The 16,452-nt window shown below is 48.8% G+C and overlaps 8 protein-coding genes across 8 annotated transcripts; 4 read left to right on the top strand and 4 right to left on the bottom strand.

Moving 5' to 3' along the window:
• The first annotated feature begins 340 nt into the window (after positions 1 to 340).
• SPPG_07134 (uncharacterized protein) lies at positions 341 to 4,825 on the top strand. Its single transcript, XM_016755311.1, has 17 exons — positions 341 to 560; positions 617 to 747; positions 820 to 914; positions 972 to 1,089; positions 1,150 to 1,232; positions 1,289 to 1,421; positions 1,487 to 1,660; positions 1,718 to 1,986; positions 2,058 to 2,397; positions 2,465 to 2,555; positions 2,617 to 2,844; positions 2,909 to 3,213; positions 3,280 to 3,598; positions 3,686 to 3,796; positions 3,851 to 3,935; positions 3,992 to 4,458; positions 4,525 to 4,825. Exons 1-17 carry the CDS (start codon positions 465 to 467, stop codon positions 4,597 to 4,599), a joined length of 3,120 nt encoding a protein of 1,039 aa, XP_016605707.1. The 5' UTR covers positions 341 to 464; the 3' UTR covers positions 4,600 to 4,825.
• Positions 4,624 to 5,599, bottom strand: SPPG_07133 (uncharacterized protein). The gene is made up of 4 exons (XM_016755310.1): positions 5,443 to 5,599; positions 5,270 to 5,376; positions 5,076 to 5,207; positions 4,624 to 5,019 (listed from the first exon to the last, which is right to left on the bottom strand). The coding sequence occupies exons 1-4, from the start codon at positions 5,550 to 5,552 to the stop codon at positions 4,889 to 4,891; spliced, it is 480 nt and encodes a 159-aa protein (XP_016605706.1). The 5' UTR covers positions 5,553 to 5,599; the 3' UTR covers positions 4,624 to 4,888.
• Positions 5,600 to 5,653: 54 nt separating this feature from the next.
• SPPG_07132 (uncharacterized protein) lies at positions 5,654 to 6,670 on the top strand. Its single transcript, XM_016755309.1, has 4 exons — positions 5,654 to 5,791; positions 5,849 to 6,053; positions 6,121 to 6,244; positions 6,306 to 6,670. The coding sequence occupies exons 1-4, from the start codon at positions 5,734 to 5,736 to the stop codon at positions 6,576 to 6,578; spliced, it is 660 nt and encodes a 219-aa protein (XP_016605705.1). The 5' UTR covers positions 5,654 to 5,733; the 3' UTR covers positions 6,579 to 6,670.
• SPPG_07131 (uncharacterized protein) lies at positions 6,610 to 7,557 on the bottom strand. Its single transcript, XM_016755308.1, has 2 exons — positions 6,995 to 7,557; positions 6,610 to 6,920 (listed from the first exon to the last, which is right to left on the bottom strand). Exons 1-2 carry the CDS (start codon positions 7,469 to 7,471, stop codon positions 6,699 to 6,701), a joined length of 699 nt encoding a protein of 232 aa, XP_016605704.1. The 5' UTR covers positions 7,472 to 7,557; the 3' UTR covers positions 6,610 to 6,698.
• A 2,084-nt stretch (positions 7,558 to 9,641) lies between these two features.
• On the top strand, positions 9,642 to 11,241 carry SPPG_07130 (uncharacterized protein). Its single transcript, XM_016755307.1, has one exon. It carries the CDS (start codon positions 9,685 to 9,687, stop codon positions 11,107 to 11,109), a length of 1,425 nt encoding a protein of 474 aa, XP_016605703.1. The 5' UTR covers positions 9,642 to 9,684; the 3' UTR covers positions 11,110 to 11,241.
• On the bottom strand, positions 11,115 to 12,779 carry SPPG_07129 (biotin synthase). The gene is made up of 5 exons (XM_016755306.1): positions 12,341 to 12,779; positions 12,162 to 12,276; positions 12,031 to 12,104; positions 11,621 to 11,966; positions 11,115 to 11,558 (listed from the first exon to the last, which is right to left on the bottom strand). The coding sequence occupies exons 1-5, from the start codon at positions 12,646 to 12,648 to the stop codon at positions 11,232 to 11,234; spliced, it is 1,170 nt and encodes a 389-aa protein (XP_016605702.1). The 5' UTR covers positions 12,649 to 12,779; the 3' UTR covers positions 11,115 to 11,231.
• A 113-nt stretch (positions 12,780 to 12,892) lies between these two features.
• Positions 12,893 to 15,709, top strand: SPPG_07128 (uncharacterized protein). Its single transcript, XM_016755305.1, has 6 exons — positions 12,893 to 13,177; positions 13,234 to 13,321; positions 13,380 to 13,494; positions 13,552 to 14,539; positions 14,601 to 15,261; positions 15,328 to 15,709. Exons 1-6 carry the CDS (start codon positions 12,945 to 12,947, stop codon positions 15,601 to 15,603), a joined length of 2,361 nt encoding a protein of 786 aa, XP_016605701.1. The 5' UTR covers positions 12,893 to 12,944; the 3' UTR covers positions 15,604 to 15,709.
• On the bottom strand, positions 15,564 to 16,435 carry SPPG_07127 (uncharacterized protein). Its single transcript, XM_016755304.1, has 2 exons — positions 15,950 to 16,435; positions 15,564 to 15,878 (listed from the first exon to the last, which is right to left on the bottom strand). Exons 1-2 carry the CDS (start codon positions 16,411 to 16,413, stop codon positions 15,713 to 15,715), a joined length of 630 nt encoding a protein of 209 aa, XP_016605700.1. The 5' UTR covers positions 16,414 to 16,435; the 3' UTR covers positions 15,564 to 15,712.
• Between the last annotated feature and the right edge of the window lie 17 nt (positions 16,436 to 16,452).

Below are 16,452 nucleotides of genomic sequence, written 5' to 3'. Positions count from 1 at the left end.
CGGATGGAGGGAGAGCCCGGGAGCAATTACTTTGCATTTGTTTCACAAGTCGAGAATCAGGTGCTGTTGCTTGGAATTCGATTTTGGTGTCTGTTTGTTGCCGTCCTCGATTATTCCAGGCAACTCATTATGCCAAATGGAATACACACAGAGCGTAAACCCCAAAGAAATCACTTTTATGCGATAGTGCCAATATCCAAGGACCATAGTAGGTCCCCAAAACCGTATCCAAAAGCTATGAAGGTCCGCTGGCATGATGATGGTCAATTGGACAAGATCTGCACGGCTGATATCCGGACATTCACCACGTGACTTGAAAATCAACATGCAAGCCACCTATCATACATCAGCTGGAACAGCCCAAAACCTGCAGATCTCGCTGAACATTGGATAGCGCCAGCAAAACCCTTCCTAGCAGCGGTTCATCCTGCAAGAACCTAGATACCCCCACAAGAGCACTGCGGATGTTTTCTTCTCCGTCTCGTTACCCCCCGCGATTTGCGTCGGTGGAAGAGGTGGACAAGTTTGCAGCCTCGCCCAGTTCACCTTCGGAACCAGCAGTATGTGAATTTGTCAGCTTATAACAGTTCATACCCGGCTGACTATCCAGTCTCAGACGAATCACACCAAGAGAACCACGGGGCTAGCGTATTATAGATTCAAAAAATGGGAAAAGGCGGAGAAGGCACTTGCAGAGCATCTTGCACATTGCGCAGATGACTTTGAGGCAACCCAAACGCTCGCAAGGTACCTGTTGATTTGATGTGGACCAGATTTCAAAGATATCGTCCGATCTGATATTATGCAAATCACGCGCAGTACATACGAACACCTTGCCAAGTTTCGTTCAGCAGTTGATTTCTACGAGAAGGCATATAAACTACGGACACACGAGAAGGGTCTGCTTCTGAAAGGTAGCATGATGCGCATTTGTCGAAGTTAATCCGCCGTAATTTACAGTATTCCTGCAGTGGCAAGACTTCGTCTAGACATAATTGACCCAGACCCGAAAACCCGTTCAGAGGACACCTGTGATGATCAAGCCTCACGTGTGCTTCATCTGAAGAGAGCATTCCATTGCCTTAAAGAGTGCGTACATAGAGCCCTTAATATAGACTGGGGAATGTAAATCTTACTCGTCATTGTTAGATCGCGATTGGAAGAAAGTGGACGGATTTCGTTCGAAGCTCTACCTTTGCTGGACCGGACCTATGGACTCGTTGCGGACTCATGTGAGCTTGATCTCTCGTGGAATCATATTGGCTATTGCTGAACGCACCATCTGCAGGTCCTAATATCTTGAGTCAGGAAAGTCTTCGTCAAGATTTTCTGGCGGTCGCCAGTCTCAACGAAACTCGCGGCCGACCTGCCTTACACGTTGCATTATTGAAGGCACTTGTACGCAGCAACCAAAGACAAGCGTATGTTGTCATATTAGCCAGAATGCAGCTGCTTCAGCATAATCGTAACTCACTTCGCCCACTAGCGTTGCCCAATACTTCATACGTGCACGAGATGGCTTACGGAGCTCAGCGGATTGGCTGTTATTCGCATTGAACCATTCTAGCGAGTTTGAGATGATGTTCGGACGAATCCCTATCCTGACAATGGAGGTCAAGCTCTGGTTGTATGCGCACTACATTCGAATGGCCTTGAAAGAGTATGTTTCATGAATTTGGCAAAAGACTTGTAGTCAACGTAACCATGTATCTTACAGCCCAGAGGTAACCGAGGAAAAATGCGTTGAGCTGCTGAACGAGTTTGACAAGTCGATCAAACGCCTGGAGAGTCTACTGCCTTTCGGTGATAAGCCAGGGCCAAAGTTTTGGTATCGGATCCGCGAAGAATATGCATCCCATGCCACACTGCTTCGTGGTTTAAGTCACTTCCGGTCCTTGAAAACGAGCGTTCAACAGGCATCGGATCTCAGGCGGGTTCGGCCCCAGCTGCAGGCAGCGGTCCGTCAATGGCGACTTTGTATTTCTTGTAAGAACTTACTTGAGCGTTCCTCCTGTACCTTCTCTTCCTGATCGCTGAGACTTTTGTGCGTCATACAGATCGGACAGAGTATCTGGAAAAGAAATCATATTGGACCAAAACAGCGGCATCACGGCTGAGCCTGGCTGCGCACAACCTGTTGGCATCCCTTTACTGCTTCACACCAGCATGGACTCTCGGCACATATTCGCAACCGTCAACAGATATTGAAGCAGATGCTGAAAATCATCTACGCATTGGGTCTCGACGAAAAGAATCAAACATTTTACCGCATTTTTCTCTTGTCGATTTTCCCACGGAGCGAACGGGTCAGTTATTTTCACTTCTCAAGTGGCTGAGTGAAAACCTGCATGAGGTGGATATGACGGCGCTAGATTCTGAGGCCGCGGATCTGGGCAGGTACAGAAATATCCTTTAGTCATGGCGGCGTCGACTCAGTCGATACAAACTCACAATATGCTTTCAGGTTCGCGAACGTATCGGCGTGGCACATTCGAAATTGTCGCCTTCGAGAAATTCTTAGAGAGGTGTTTCCACGACTTCCTGAATCCCCACAGGTGCTTTTTTTTGATTTGTTGCGTCCCGATAGGTGCACATACTAATGCATATTGTCGTTAGACGCGCTCACCACGAAAAGGGCTGAAAGCTGTCTTTAGGCATCGGCCTACCGTTGCCGACATGGAGGCCTTCATCATGATGCTATTGATCCAAAGACATATGTGGTGCTGTAGTGTTTTGAATGCCAGCTCTGTAGACGAGGTAACATTCCTCTCCACTCTGGATATGTGGAAACCAACGAGAGAGCAGGAAAAGTTTTGGCGTACAGCTCTTGTTATGCATGGCAAGGTAACAGCTCGTTATCGCACGACTCTACAGTGACCCGAGCTGACCTGCAGTCCGGTTTCTTCAGCAAATGTACGCTGGTCACTACCTCTTTGGCGAAAGATTGGACGAAGACGATTACTATCAAGCTATCTTGGAGATTCGTGGTGCGATTCGATGCAAAGCTTCCACGTCAGCGGAAGAGCGACAGACACCACGGCAACTTTATGGAACGATGGGGTTCCTGTATTCTGAGATGTCAAAACACAATATCGTCGTGCTTGATGACGCAAAGCACTATCTTAACCTTTATCTGGAATGGGACAAGACTGATAGCGACGAGCTGCCAGAGTCTCTGATTGTAATGCCTGACCTTGGTCAGTGCCGGGCAAGGTGAGATATTTGGCACTACCGGGGCTTTTGCGCATAGGGCAAAATATTCAAGTCATTTCCATCCAGTTTTGGAGTTTCGGACGAAAGAATCCGTCAGGCATTGAATGAAGTTGGTCGCATCAGAACGGATTTATCCTCACGATCACTCGATCACAAATCACCTGCGAAGGTTATGAAAGATATCAAAAAGTCCCATTTAAAGTCACCGCTCTCGAGCCGCCACTCGAGTCCTATTGCTATTTCGTCTCCGTTGGCCTCACACAGCAGCTCTCCTCTGCGGACAGGCAAAGACGTTTCCGTGGATGATGATGATAATGCTTCGAGTGGTTTAAAGTTGAGTCTACCGGTAGAGAGTGCAAAGGAAGGCAGTACCACCATGGACCAGGTAGTTATTGCTGGCGATAGTTGTGATGCGAGATCAACGCTCAATGTGCACATGATCCGCTTTATTAATACCACACTGCTGTTCCAGTCCTTTGCGCGTGTGGACGAGAGTTTGGACGTCTCTGTAATTCAGGGTTCCGATACGAGTTTGGATTCCGACCATGTCTCAAGGGATGAAGATAGCCCTTTTCTGGTTCGGGTAAGGCTATCTGCGTTGACTATGCGTATCAATATCATACTCACATCTTCTTAGCCGCCTGCTGTATCATACTCTTTACTGCGCACACAACGTCATTTACGACTACTTCAAGACCTGCGGAGTTTTAATAACTTTGAAGGTGGGTAACATTGGAGCATTTAGAGGCTGAACATTTTCTAAATCAAAGCATTGTAGATCCGACATTCTCTCCCTCTGCATTCCCAAGAACCACCGGCCCTCCACATCCGTTTCCAGATAACGGGCCCGAGCAAGACACGAATGAAGAGAGAGACGAAACCGAGCAAAAGGATGCAGACGAGCAGCAAGCCAATGTCAAGCACGAAGATGTGGAAGACATTTCAGAGGGCTGGCAATCCGTATCTGAAACGCAGACGGAGCAACATGAGCAAAAGGAAGTATCCAAAAATGTGGAACCGATTGCACCACTTCCCAAATCCCCCCTTCCCAATCCTGGTACAGGAAGCCCTCGAACACAAATGGCCATGCCCTTCACACCCAAGCGAGATCCTTTGGAGCTAAGAGGCGGTCGCGGTGATCTCTCCGAGTTGAAGCGAAGGGCGGTTGTGAGTAAGAATTTGAATCACCTTGTGCAAGGTCAACGCACAGATGTGGTGAGGGAAACAGGTCCGGACAAGCCAAAGGTATGTATGAGCACTTCACGTGTATGGAGACAGTTTTTCTGATGAACATGGTGTTTGCCCACATAGACGAACGAACGCCTTGCCAAGCAGCTCAAAATGTTGGAGATGCTGAGGAGTTTGTCGTTACAGCAACAGACTTGAGTTTTCAGGGGCTTCCTCGGTGAATGGGAATATATAGTATTAATATTATTAGAAAGCGCCTTCAAGTGACGGACGGCTACGGTGTAAACATTGTTTTATTGGAATCAATCAGGAGGATGTCTGTTTTCATTAGGTATGGCGAAACTCTCAATAGAAGGAGAGCGGATATACCTTCAATATGAGGCTCCACCCAAGGATTCCTGCTTAATAATATATTTTTTCCAACCTAACCTTGTGTAAAATATTTGTCCAAACGCGTCCTTTACAATCTAAACTCAACGGCACACATCTAGTGCTTTCCATCTACTTGTTCCCTGTACTTGGCATATACACCAGTGTAGGGGTTCTGCTTGTTTTCAATAGCACGGCGCTCTTCCTCTTCCTTCCATTCTTTGTTGTGGGTTCGGAGGGTCGGGACGACTGAAGAGATACAAGTTAGTTGTATCGATGCACATGGAGCAGTATTCGGTACGAACCATTTCCGCTCCAGTAGACGTATCCTCCAAAAGCAATGGCAAGGAAGAAGCTGGACCATCCCAAAACTTTGTATTTCATCGCTGGGTCAATGGGCGTACGGGCACCGTAAGGACCATAAGCAATCCAGTAAGCTTAACAAAGACGAATAAGAAGAGTGTCACGTCGGTTCAATCCACATGCCGTCTACACGTACCAGCCCGCTTCTCGTCCAAAGTCAAGTTCTTCCAGTCACCCTTTTGTTTCGCGGCCAGGTAATCTGCTATGGCACCCTGCTCGCATTCTGGAAGCTTTGCCCAGCGGCTGTATAGTAACAAAAAGAGTGTGGTGAGACATGTGAGCATCACGCACGTTACGAGACCAGCGTACGTTTCAATTTGGGACAAGGCAACAGGGGAAACGGCCTGGGTGTGTTGCCGACGAACGGCAGCGGTAAGGAAAGAGCGGTTGGAGGTAATGAGGCGACGAGTCGCGGACATGTTGGCAATGGTTGGTTGGATGATTTGCACTGTGGGCTATCGGAACTCAACGGGGGGCAAGAAGATGCGGTTTTGCTTGGGTATGGCTTGGTTGTGGCACAGTTGCACGTGATTGGAACGCGATGATTCACGCGCGATTGGACTCGGCGATTTGGCTTTTGGTGTTGAACGATTGGCAGCAATGACAGCGCCATGGAAAGCGCTGCTGCAGCAGGCACTGGCTTCAAACACTTCACCAAGTATGCTTATTCAATGCCTTTGACCAAGTTCCTTGCTTAACGTTGGCGTGGTCTTAGCCTCTCAGTGGCCAACGCTTGCGACCATAACCCACGACTATAAGCCGAGAGTGCGCACCATTGTTTTCCGCGGATTCATAGGCGACACCACCACGTCATCTGATACCGATCGAGTGCGATGGGAAGATATGTTGGTGTTTACTACGGATGCTCGCAGTGCAAAAGTACGGGAAATTGTAGCAAATGGGAGCGGAGAGCTCTGTTGGTGAGTATGAGAAGGAGATCTTTCAGAGAGGTTTGATAGTTTCAATGGGCTTATATATAATGGGTAGGTACTTTCCGGAAACGAGAGAACAGTTTCGATTGGCTGGTACCGTCCGGGTCGTCTTGCCCCCTCATCACACGATGAGAATACATGAGGCCGACATGCCCAATTCTGGAATAGATTGGGAAGAGGTAAACGTTTTTGAATGATCTCTTCCTGATATTGGCTTATTATCGGCCGTCATTCGCACAGCTTCGCAAGCACCACTTTCACAATCTATCTCCTGGTGCGCGCTCGCAGTTTCTCTGGCCAAATCCCAAGCAAACACGTGCGGACACCTCAGGATGGGTTCAAGCAATAAATGATCAAGATACACAGGCCATATCAGAAGCACTCAAGAATTTTAGCCTGTTGGTCTTTGAGGTACAGGGGATAGATCGGCTTGAGTTGAGGGAGCATCCAAATCGGAGAATGATAATGGAAAAGGAGGGTGAATCGTGGCGTGTTACTGAGATCAATCCGTAGTACACAAGTAGATGGGAGTCTGTAGCAGAGATTCATTTCTAGCAGCAATTTATATATATTTTGGACACTGTTTCACTACTATACAACATTTTTTACATCAGTAAGCGGGACTCCCCAAATTTACAGCATCAACATCATCGCCAGCAATCCAGATGCAGCCATACCGACCGCGCCGGTGAGGACGGTCGTGGCAGAGGACTTTGCTCCCGTAGTAGTTCCTTGAGTGTTACCAGAAGTACCGTGGTTGTGGCCGCCGGTGGAGGAGTTTGTCGTGGGAGCAGCCCCACCGCAGAAGGGAGCGACTTGTCCATTGCTGGAGCAGAAGCTCTTCCATGATGCGCACTAGCAAAAAAAGAAACGGACAATTCAGATGTGACGCTCAAAGAAAAACAACAAAACTACATCGTGCAACCAACCTGTGTCATATCGGGCATCTCCCTACACAAGGCCGAGTAGACAGTCCAGGACTTGCAGTCACTGACACCAGTCGCGTCAGGGGCAGGGCACCTTGCATCACCCTGACAATCAGTCATTGTGGGCATTTCCGTACAAATGGAGAAAACTTGCTGACTGGCATTCCTGGCCGGCAAGAGATCCTTGACGGCACCCTGGTTTGCACATGCGCCAGTGCACATGGACTTGAACATGGTACACGCACTATTGGTCGCCGCAACAGGGTCGGCGCAAGCCGAGAGAGCGAGAGAGACCGGGTTGCAGGCAGCAGCCGTGCTGTTGGCCTTGCAGCTTGTCGAGTAGAGATCGCATACAGGAATCTTTGCAGCTTGTTGGCAAACAGTCGTAAGAGTCGATGTCGCCATAGCGGGATCTTGAGCAATGGAGCCTTGCGCAAACAAGGCTACGAGGAGCGTGGTAGCAACAGCTGTGTAGTGCATATTCGAATAAAGAATGCTTGAAATGAGATGGAAATTCTAATGGGCGATTGCTGGGTCTTGTTCAGATGAGGAAAGGTACAATGGTCGGGGGGGCTCCAGCAAAAATCGCTCACTTATATAATCCCGTTGCTAGGTGCGCCTCAGCCCCATTGGTGAGGGATTTTTGCGGTCATTGTAGCACGTGGAATATTATTTCCAATTTGGGATAAATGAAAGCAAGTGGCGATTTGGAAACATTGTTTGAGATTTTGTGGCGGGTTGCCTTTTGATCCGTATGGATCTGTTGGTTGCTGGGCTTTTGTCCGACGGGGATGACTTAAGATGGTGGTTGGATGCACGGAGATCTTGCAACGGAGAAGGGTTGGTCTTTCCATTGTGCGAAGAAATGATACGAGTAAAGGATGATGGTATTGTGTTGTCTGTGCGTCGCATTGCATACTTTGAGTTTCATTGGATCTTGGAATGCGTTTTGATTAAACGCTTGGGAAGGATTGCATGCAGGGATGGACAAAGATTAGATCCAAGAGATGTAAGGTGTTATGAATAGATTGTCATTGCATACTATACTGTATAAAAGACAATCTGGCAAAGCCAACATTCCACACTGAACGATGCAAAGGCTTCATCTAAAAGTGACTTTCCAATCGATCACTCACTTTGCAGGGCATTCCCTTGCATCGCATCATTATTGCTTACTAACAGGGTCTTGTCGGTAGTCGGATGGGCACTTTTCAGAATCCGTTCTTTTTGTTTGGGGAATATTCGATCGGGGTACCCGCATGTCATCAACCTGGGCTCCGATTTGAACGAGCTGATACACACAACTTTCAGCTTTGCTTGGGGGTCTTGCATGCGCAAACAGACTCCGCGTGCTGACCATCGCTACTCTTGATTGACCTAGATTGAAAGATGTTGTGCATGATATTCTCCACGTCAGATGTTGCAGTTGCGCCCATCTTGAAATGTCATAATTTGATTTGAAAGTAGCAGAATCGTTCCAATCAACCGTAAGCGAATCCCTAATTGCCTCAAGATAAGTCTGAGTATTTCTTCTGGGCGAACAAGTACAAATATATCAAAATGCAAAACAGTCCCGAAGCATATTGAAATGCAGATTGTTGTGGAAAATGACTCGTATAGGTCCGCAAGCAACACATCAGCACCGTCGATCAGTATGGTTAAGGATATCCACAATCTGTCTCGTATGGTACAACATTACAAAAACCACATCCAGGTCGCTAAAGGAGCTGATCTCTCATAGAGCACAAAAGCATCGCTGAATTGTGACGCCGTTACAATCTTTTGAATGTCATGAGCTCACGCGAGGGCTGGTTTGGGGTGACGATTAACGTGGCATTACTATCATGGCCAATGCCTTATGTTTCATGACAAAACCAAGCCCAACACACGCATCAACTGTCGAATTCCCAGCCAATGGTGTTAGTGAAGTTGGGAACCGCGGCAGGAATTTGTAGAGAGCAGTTATCGTTGGACCTGATACGTGGAATCATTGCCCAACTGTGTTCTGAGAAATGTCATAGAAGGGGCCATGCGTAGAGTGCAACAATACAGAATACACATCTCCAGCGATGCAAAAAGCCCTGTATAGCTCGCGTCCTGTAGGGACGATCTATACAGAGGACCTTCACCCCAAAAATCACCGCCAACCTTCACTTCTGTCCATTCATGATCTAAATCTTTGCACACCTCCCAACCACGAGCAGGCCCGAGGATGCCAAGCAACTAGGTAGGTTATATCAGTACATTGGCACTCAGTCTTCAGAAAATTCCCACATTCTGCGTTGAGGGCGCCACCAGTCAAAGCAATGAAATACGGCTACAGGGTGCTTGCGGTCTGCTGTCAAGGGACTCTGACCATCCGACCCCGCATTTTCGAGTTGTCGTCTATCGATGCTTGTTTGTAGAAAAAGAATCGTTGGCTGTCCGTAGACCCTTTGCTATCCAAAGTCCACGCTCCACTACTTGCAATTGACTCAAACAAAGCCAAATATCACGCAGGAAAGAGCGTCGGAGAATCACGCTGCTGCGCCATATCCAGTCTAGTGTGGCTGCTCATTTTCATTAAACCTTTAATGCTTTAATTGATCGGGGGACGCTGCGGTGTGGCTTTGATATGAAACTTCGCGGGGGAGGCAAACTGGTGGAGGCCAGGCTTTCCATCTTGTTCGGTGTCTGTCGAAAACAGGTCCGAAATGCCAGAATACGCTCCATTGTTTGCAACCAACAAGCAAGGTGGGCGGAAGCCCATCCTTATTGGTATGGCGCTGGTAGCGCTGGTCGTCTTCATCACTCTAGTTTCTACGGGGTCGATTCCTACTCCAAAGGCTTCAGGACGCGAGACGCAGGAGGTGCGAGTGCCCGAGAGCGGGGACATGAAGAAACCTGTGGACTTGCCAAAAGTGGTCGATCCGCCAGTAATGTCCGCCGTGCCGGCGCATCCACATCCGGAGGATGAAAAAGGAGAGAAACTAAAAAGTCCGGCGAAACCGGGAACAGGGAACGAGGCCCTACTGGCTCCGCATCCAAAGCAAAGGCCGGAAGGTTCAGCACATTTGGAGGAACAAAAGCCTCCCAAGGGAAACAGTAATGGGGAGAGTACAAAGCAGCACCATCACGGAGCTGGGCAAGAACACGAGGACGATGAGGAAGAAGATCACGAAATGATGCACGGGGAACCGGGAGTCGCCAACCCAGTTTCTGGAATATTTGGCGAAGTCGATCGCTTTGCAGACCATGTTGCCTTGCAAGCTGAATGGTCATCGGTTCTCGCTAATGTCCACTTTGAGGTCGATGCAAAGAGCCATCCCCCCGTATTCATCGCAAAACACGAGACACAAAAATCATCCCACGCAGTGCAGGACGACCTATTTGCATCCGAAAAGTCCATTCAGGCAGTCCTCACTCGGGCCTTGTCGGATGCGCTAGAAATGAACGACCCGGCTCTGTATGTCGACGTGGGTTGCAGTCGTTCTCCCCTTGGACATGCATATTCCGTCATGTTGGCCGGCGTCCGCGGTGCGAGTAGCATACACTGTCTTCTCTCACCTTCCGAATACCAAGGCGTCTCACCGATTATCGCCATGTCAGCCCGTCTGAACCTGGTGGACGACAAGCTCTGGGTCCATGCTTCAAACATTTTGGATCCTAAAGAGAATGTGACTAGTTTCGACGACCTCGCACTTCCACCGGGTCCCATAGCTGTCCTCCGCATCCCCGCACTTGAAATCTCGAAATTGACGACCCTCCTCACTAGTTCACCACGGACACTCGAAACCCGATTAACACGGCATATTATCGTCGACCTCCCTACAACCGAACCAATGTCTCAAGACGAACTGATAAAATTCCTTGAAGCTATGCATACGGCAGGATATGATCTCCACTTTCTCCCATCGACAAGCACGTATACACACGTGGCTGTGGCGTCCTTTCTCGGGTCGGAATATTCTGCAAAGCATCTTGACACAGAGTTTATCTATGTCCCCAAACAAGATTTTGATTTAGTTAAAAGAGTGCTAGAGGACGGTGGTGTGGGCGGTGCGGTGAGGGTGTGGTGGGTTAGAAGGGAGGATGAAACTGTGAAAAAGTTGATGAAAACGAGGCACCACCATCATTAGGAGTTTTCTGAATCAGCGTGTACATAGTATGAAAGTGTAAGTGCTGTAAATTACGTGTGTGCATAGATGGATTATTTTGGAATGTACAAAAAAAAGAACAAAGTAAAGAAAGTCTTTTACATTTATCCCTCAATGAACAACTCTCCCTTCTTTGCTTCTACCTTGGGTGCCTCACCAACATCCAAGAACTTGTCACTTCCTTGTCTATGGTTGGCCTGTTTAGGTACTAGTCCGAGCACGTCAAACATTTTCTGATCATCTGTGTAGGCATTGTTGGGCGTCGTCAACAATTTGTCGCCCGTGAAGATGGAGTTGGCGCCAGCCATGAAGCATAGAGCTTGTTCAGGTTGCGAGAATCTTACTCGCCCTGCAGAGAGACGGATCATGGAAGTCGGCATAACGATACGGGCCGTGGCAATCATACGGACCATTTCCCAGATTTGCACGGGCTAATGTAATGATACATCAGACACAGCAATGCAACAATCCGGCCAAAACGATCCTTCCATACCTCTTGCTTTCCCAAAGGCGTTCCTTCCACAGCCAATAGGGCATTCACCGGTACACTCTCAGGATGCTCGACCATCGTAGCAAGGGTCCAAAGCATTCCCACCCGATCTTCTGCCTTCTCTCCCAAGCCAATGATACCACCAGAACAAACGCTAATTCCCGCGTCCCGAACATTGGCAATTGTTTCCAACCGTTCGTCGTAGCTTCGAGTTGTAATGATCTTGGGATAATATTCACGGGATGTGTCCAGGTTATGGTTGTAGGCGGTTAGCCCGGCTTCCTTGAGCTGTTGGGCTTGAGTGGGTGTCAGCATGCCAAGGGTGCAGCATACTTCCATTCCCATTGATCTAAAAACATCAAATTAGAACGAGTTTTGGCGACGAGGATTTAGGCCCAAAACAAGAGGATTACCTGATTTCCTTGACATAGTTTAGAATGGTGTTAAAGTTGGTCTTTCGTCCATGGAGATCGCGCCAGGCGGCTCCCTTAAATGTTGAAGTGTGAGCCGTTGCTTATAGGAGGAAATTGGAGGTTGCACCTACCATGCAAAACCTTGAACTTCCTGCCTCTTTGGCCTTTTTCGCAGCAGCCAAAACTGTGTCTTCTTGCAGCAGCTTGCTTGCCTTGACATTTGTAGAGTACTTTGAAGACTGAGGGCTAAATGAACGGAATCAGGTCCATTCCTGAGCATCCTTGTCAAAACTTTTACTGCCCAGCATACCAATAAGCACAATCTTCAGTACATCCTCCGGTTTTGATGCTCAACAGAGTGCATTGCTGCACCTCCCTCGGATTAAAGTGGAGCCGATGGACCTTTGCAGCGTTGAACAACAGCTCCATCAACGGACTGTCATAAATGTCCTGGACCTCTTGTTTTGTCCAGTCGGTGCGGAGGATGCCTGTTGCATGTCTCTCGGCGACGGATAGCGGCTGTGGCGGGGGTGTTTGTTGGAGAGTCGCCAGATGGGAGAGCGGTGTTGTATGGAATGCCCGGAGTCTTAGCGGACGGAAGGCACGAATGAGATGCATCGTGCCAAGATATACGATACGTAGATGGGAGTAAACGATGCGTGAATAAAGCTCCCTTTACCGCAGGACGATGAAGAAACAAGATGGACTATGCTCAAAAAGGAGTTCAAAAGGCCACAGCAAAGAAAGCCTTGCAGGAAGAACGACGACGGGAGCACCGAGGTGTTAATTTACGCTTATTCGGGTTAATGAAGTTGACGCGCTGTGAGAACGACTTTCTCCGATGAGCCTGTTTGGAACTGGGGATTTTCATTTAAAGAAACAACGATTTCCCATCTGGACGCTTTGAACAGACAATGCCTCCACGACCAGCACCCTTGCATACCTTGCGGTCTACGCTACCAACCTATCAGATATTCGCCGCCAACACAGGGGTTGGAAAGACGGTCTTCTCGGCAGCCCTCTGTAGAGCGGCTACAAAGGTCCCACTACACGCATTTGAAAAGAGAAACGGGAATGATAAAAAAACTCGGCGAGTGTATTATGTGAAACCAGTGCAGACAGGGTTTCCGGTGGATTCGGATGCTAGGTGGGTTTGGATTGCTGCATCTGACATTGTGACATGATCTGATAGGACTTGAACAGGCATGTGGAGACATTTTGTCCAGATGCAGCGACAAGTGTCATTTTTACGTACCGGGAGCCGGCCGGTGCGCATTTGACGGCTGTCCGCGTAGGTTCCACATCATCGCATTATCTTGATCAATCATGATCTAACATGCACGGTACAGGAAAACAAACCAGTGTCGGATGTGGAGCTCTTGCGCGCGACTCAGGATGCCCTAGATGGTGCATGGAAGGAGAGCGCAGGGAATCCTGCCATTGCATTTCTGGAAACCGCTGGAGGTATGTCTGCATCTTATTATTTGCAATCTCTGGGATCAGACTCATACCAATTCACAGGCGTGAACAGTCCGGTCATGTCTGGTACACTCCAGTGTGAGGCGTATCGCCCTCTTCGACTTCCTACTCTTCTCATTGGGGATGCGAAACTTGGTGGAGTCTCCACAACTCTCTCAGCATATGAATCCCTGCATATTCGTGGTTACGACATATCCGGGATCGTCATGTTCGATTCCACGCAATATCAAAACCATCATGCGATCCGTAAAAACATTGATCCGTCTGTTCCTGTCTACATCTTCTCGCCTCCTCCTCCCTTTCCCGCCTCCCGCTCACAAGAAGGACCTGATGTACACGAAAAGATGCTGGACGCAACTAACATGATGGTGTATTACGAAAACTCGGAGCGTGGTGCGATGCAGGTTGTTCAAGGATTGTTGGATGAGCACTGGAATCGAGTGACAAGGTTAGAGGAGATGGCTGCCGATGGTGAAAAGAAGATCTGGTGGCCATTTACTCAACATGGAGATGTGGGCAAACCGACTGTGATCGATTCTGCCCATCAAGAGTTCTTTACTACGTATCATTCTGGCGCGTCGACCCCTGCAGCTCCTTCATCATCATCATCGCTACAAGTGGAAGGTACAACAACGCCCCAATATGACGCTTGCGCCAGCTGGTGGACTCAATCGTTCGGACACGCAAATACGCAGCTCACGCTGGCGGCCGCCCACGCGTCCGGACGATACGGTCACGTCATCTTCCCAGAGTGCATCCACGAACCCGCTCTGAAACTTTCCGAAAAACTCTTGTCAACAGCGGGTAGAGGATGGGGCTCACGCGTATTTTACTCTGATAACGGATCAACGGCGATTGAAGTAGCCATCAAAGCCGCTCTCAAAAAGACTGAAAAGGACATGAAACGTAATGGTACGTGGCAGGATGGGCGAACCCTTGGTGTGGTTGGGATCGAGGGGAGTTATCATGGGGATACTATTGGCAGCATGGACGCTTGCGGCCCGAATGTGTATAACGAGGAAATAAATTGGTACGAATGGTGACTGGTTGTTTTGCAACTGGTATTGCTGTTTTAACGACGAGAATACTAGGTACAAGCCCCGTGGTCTATGGTTCGCACCACCAACGATTGTCTTCAAAAATGGGCAGTATACCCTCCGCCTCCCACCCTCCCTCCAACACACAAGATCCGCACCCACCTTCCAATCGCTTTCCGACGTATTTTCGTTGGACCGCACTGATCTCCTCGAGGTTTACTGTGCACACATCCAGCAAACGCTAGCAAAATACCTGACCACTACACCTTTGGGCGCGTTGATCATTGAACCCCTTCTTTTGGGCGCCGGTGGCATGGCTTTCATAGACCCTCTCTTTCAACGCATATTGATACGAGCAGTCCGAGCCCTCGATCAACCCCTTCCAGTCATTTACGACGAAGTGTTTGTCGGGTTTCACCGTCTTGGGCTCGGTCTTCATTCTCCCGGTACGCAATTGTTGGGAGAGTACCCTGATCTAGCTTGTTATGCAAAATGCATGACAGGAGGTCTTGTGCCTCTTGCTGCGACCGTTGTAAAGGAGGAAATTTTTGAGGTGTTTAAAGGGGAAGGTAAAAAGGAGGCTCTCCTCCATGGGCACTCATATACCGCGCATCCCGTTGGATGTGCGGTTGGGGTCAGGACCTTGGAAATGTTTGAGGAGATGGGCGCGAAGGCGGGTGGAGTGGAATGTTTGAGCAGGGTTTGGGATGAAGAGGTACGCTTGACATAGTTGAAGCATGACCATCTATAACCAGTCGTGAATCTGATCTTGCTCCTTTAGCTCATCCAAACCTTATCCAATCTCCCAACTACCGACGGTGTCATTTCCTTGGGCAGCGTCCTGGCCATTGAACTCTCCACCACCGAAAAGGGCTACGCATCTCACGTTTCCGCCAACGTCATCAAGAAACTGCGTGAACACGGTCTCTATACTAGACCGCTGGGGAACGTCATTTACATCATGGCACCTGTGGTTGCTGTGAGGAGCGAAAAGGACCGAGAAGTACTGAAATGGGTGGCCAATGTGCTAGTGGATGTTTTGAGTAGAACAGCATAGAAAGTTTTGGTGTAGAATCATTTTTAGATAAATGGGGGGAACAATGCATGCAAACTCAAATGATGGTCCTTGGGGATCTTGACAACACACACTACATAACTGCACATATCTACTCTGTCTTTTGTTTGCTGTCCTTTTCATCTACCGGCCAAATCTTATCAAACGTCTTGTCTATGAACCCTTCCAGTGGATGATCGTACATGATCGGGAGGAAAGGGACAACCATGAGACCCGCAAGGGTAGGCGTCCAGCGCATCAAAGGCGTTTTTGGCCGGCTAAAAGATACAAAATAAGAAAAACCCTCTCCCTACAGTCAAAAACCAGCAAAAACCCACAAGAAACTCACTTTTGAATCAACTTGCCCGTCACGTCAACTACAGTATGTATCGTAACAGCCGGCAACAATAAACTCGCCAACCCCTGAAACACACTTCTCTTCACCACTACTCTGGCAATCTCCTTTTCGTCTTTACCCTCCTTGGCAGCCTTAACGCCCTCAAAAGCGACATCAAACCCCACATAGCCAAAACTGATTGCATAGGCCGCTTTGACGATTCTGGGGTCAACGACGGGACGGAAGGCTTCGCCTACGTCTGAAGTGTAGGCGAGATATCGGGACCCGGCTATCGCGATGGTGCGGAGACGGGCGGCATAACCGAGGAAACGGAGAGGTGTGTCGGTCGTTTCCGGAGGGTGGTCGGATGTGAGGAGGGTAGTTGGGGAGGCATGAGCTGGGGAATAATTTTCTTTGATGGTGGTGGCTAGAGACGAGGACTCGTCGTCCTTGGGTTTCGTGTTGTCATTGGCCATGGTATACCGGGGGATCTAAAAGCTGAATGAGAAGGACCG

The sequence above is a fragment of the Spizellomyces punctatus genome (assembly GCF_000182565.1).
Source record: "Spizellomyces punctatus DAOM BR117 chromosome Unknown supercont1.14, whole genome shotgun sequence".
Lineage (NCBI taxonomy): Eukaryota > Fungi > Chytridiomycota > Chytridiomycetes > Spizellomycetales > Spizellomycetaceae > Spizellomyces > Spizellomyces punctatus.
The sequence above is the reverse complement of the archived record's forward strand: the minus strand, read 5'-3'. Positions and strand labels throughout refer to the sequence as shown.

Bases quoted from the DNA above. Each gene is read 5' to 3' on its own strand.
- SPPG_07134 (XM_016755311.1), top strand. From the start codon at position 465: ATGTTTTCTTCTCCGTCTCGTTACCCCCCGCGATTTGCGTCGGTGGAA. The intron at 748-819 runs GTACCTGTTGAT...AATCACGCGCAG, and splicing joins GCAACCCAAACGCTCGCAAG to TACATACGAACACCTTGCCA. The intron at 1,233-1,288 runs GTGAGCTTGATC...CACCATCTGCAG, and splicing joins TGGACTCGTTGCGGACTCAT to GTCCTAATATCTTGAGTCAG.
- SPPG_07133 (XM_016755310.1), bottom strand. From the start codon at position 5,552: ATGTCCGCGACTCGTCGCCTCATTACCTCCAACCGCTCTTTCCTTACC. The intron at 5,377-5,442 runs GTACGCTGGTCT...GTTACTATACAG, and splicing joins GCCTTGTCCCAAATTGAAAC to CCGCTGGGCAAAGCTTCCAG. The intron at 5,020-5,075 runs GTTCGTACCGAA...GTATCTCTTCAG, and splicing joins CGTCTACTGGAGCGGAAATG to TCGTCCCGACCCTCCGAACC.
- SPPG_07132 (XM_016755309.1), top strand. From the start codon at position 5,734: ATGACAGCGCCATGGAAAGCGCTGCTGCAGCAGGCACTGGCTTCAAAC. The intron at 6,054-6,120 runs GTGAGTATGAGA...TATAATGGGTAG, and splicing joins GGGAGCGGAGAGCTCTGTTG to GTACTTTCCGGAAACGAGAG. The intron at 6,245-6,305 runs GTAAACGTTTTT...TCATTCGCACAG, and splicing joins CTGGAATAGATTGGGAAGAG to CTTCGCAAGCACCACTTTCA.
- SPPG_07131 (XM_016755308.1), bottom strand. From the start codon at position 7,471: ATGCACTACACAGCTGTTGCTACCACGCTCCTCGTAGCCTTGTTTGCG. The intron at 6,921-6,994 runs GTTGGTTGCACG...TTTTTTTGCTAG, and splicing joins AGATGCCCGATATGACACAG to TGCGCATCATGGAAGAGCTT.
- SPPG_07130 (XM_016755307.1), top strand. From the start codon at position 9,685: ATGCCAGAATACGCTCCATTGTTTGCAACCAACAAGCAAGGTGGGCGG.
- SPPG_07129 (XM_016755306.1), bottom strand. From the start codon at position 12,648: ATGCATCTCATTCGTGCCTTCCGTCCGCTAAGACTCCGGGCATTCCAT. The intron at 12,277-12,340 runs GTATGCTGGGCA...CCGTTCATTTAG, and splicing joins ACTGAAGATTGTGCTTATTG to CCCTCAGTCTTCAAAGTACT. The intron at 11,559-11,620 runs GTATGGAAGGAT...TCATTACATTAG, and splicing joins CGCCTTTGGGAAAGCAAGAG to CCCGTGCAAATCTGGGAAAT.
- SPPG_07128 (XM_016755305.1), top strand. From the start codon at position 12,945: ATGCCTCCACGACCAGCACCCTTGCATACCTTGCGGTCTACGCTACCA. The intron at 13,495-13,551 runs GTATGTCTGCAT...ACCAATTCACAG, and splicing joins ATTTCTGGAAACCGCTGGAG to GCGTGAACAGTCCGGTCATG. The intron at 15,262-15,327 runs GTACGCTTGACA...TTGCTCCTTTAG, and splicing joins GCAGGGTTTGGGATGAAGAG to CTCATCCAAACCTTATCCAA.
- SPPG_07127 (XM_016755304.1), bottom strand. From the start codon at position 16,413: ATGGCCAATGACAACACGAAACCCAAGGACGACGAGTCCTCGTCTCTA. The intron at 15,879-15,949 runs GTGAGTTTCTTG...TGTATCTTTTAG, and splicing joins ACGGGCAAGTTGATTCAAAA to CCGGCCAAAAACGCCTTTGA.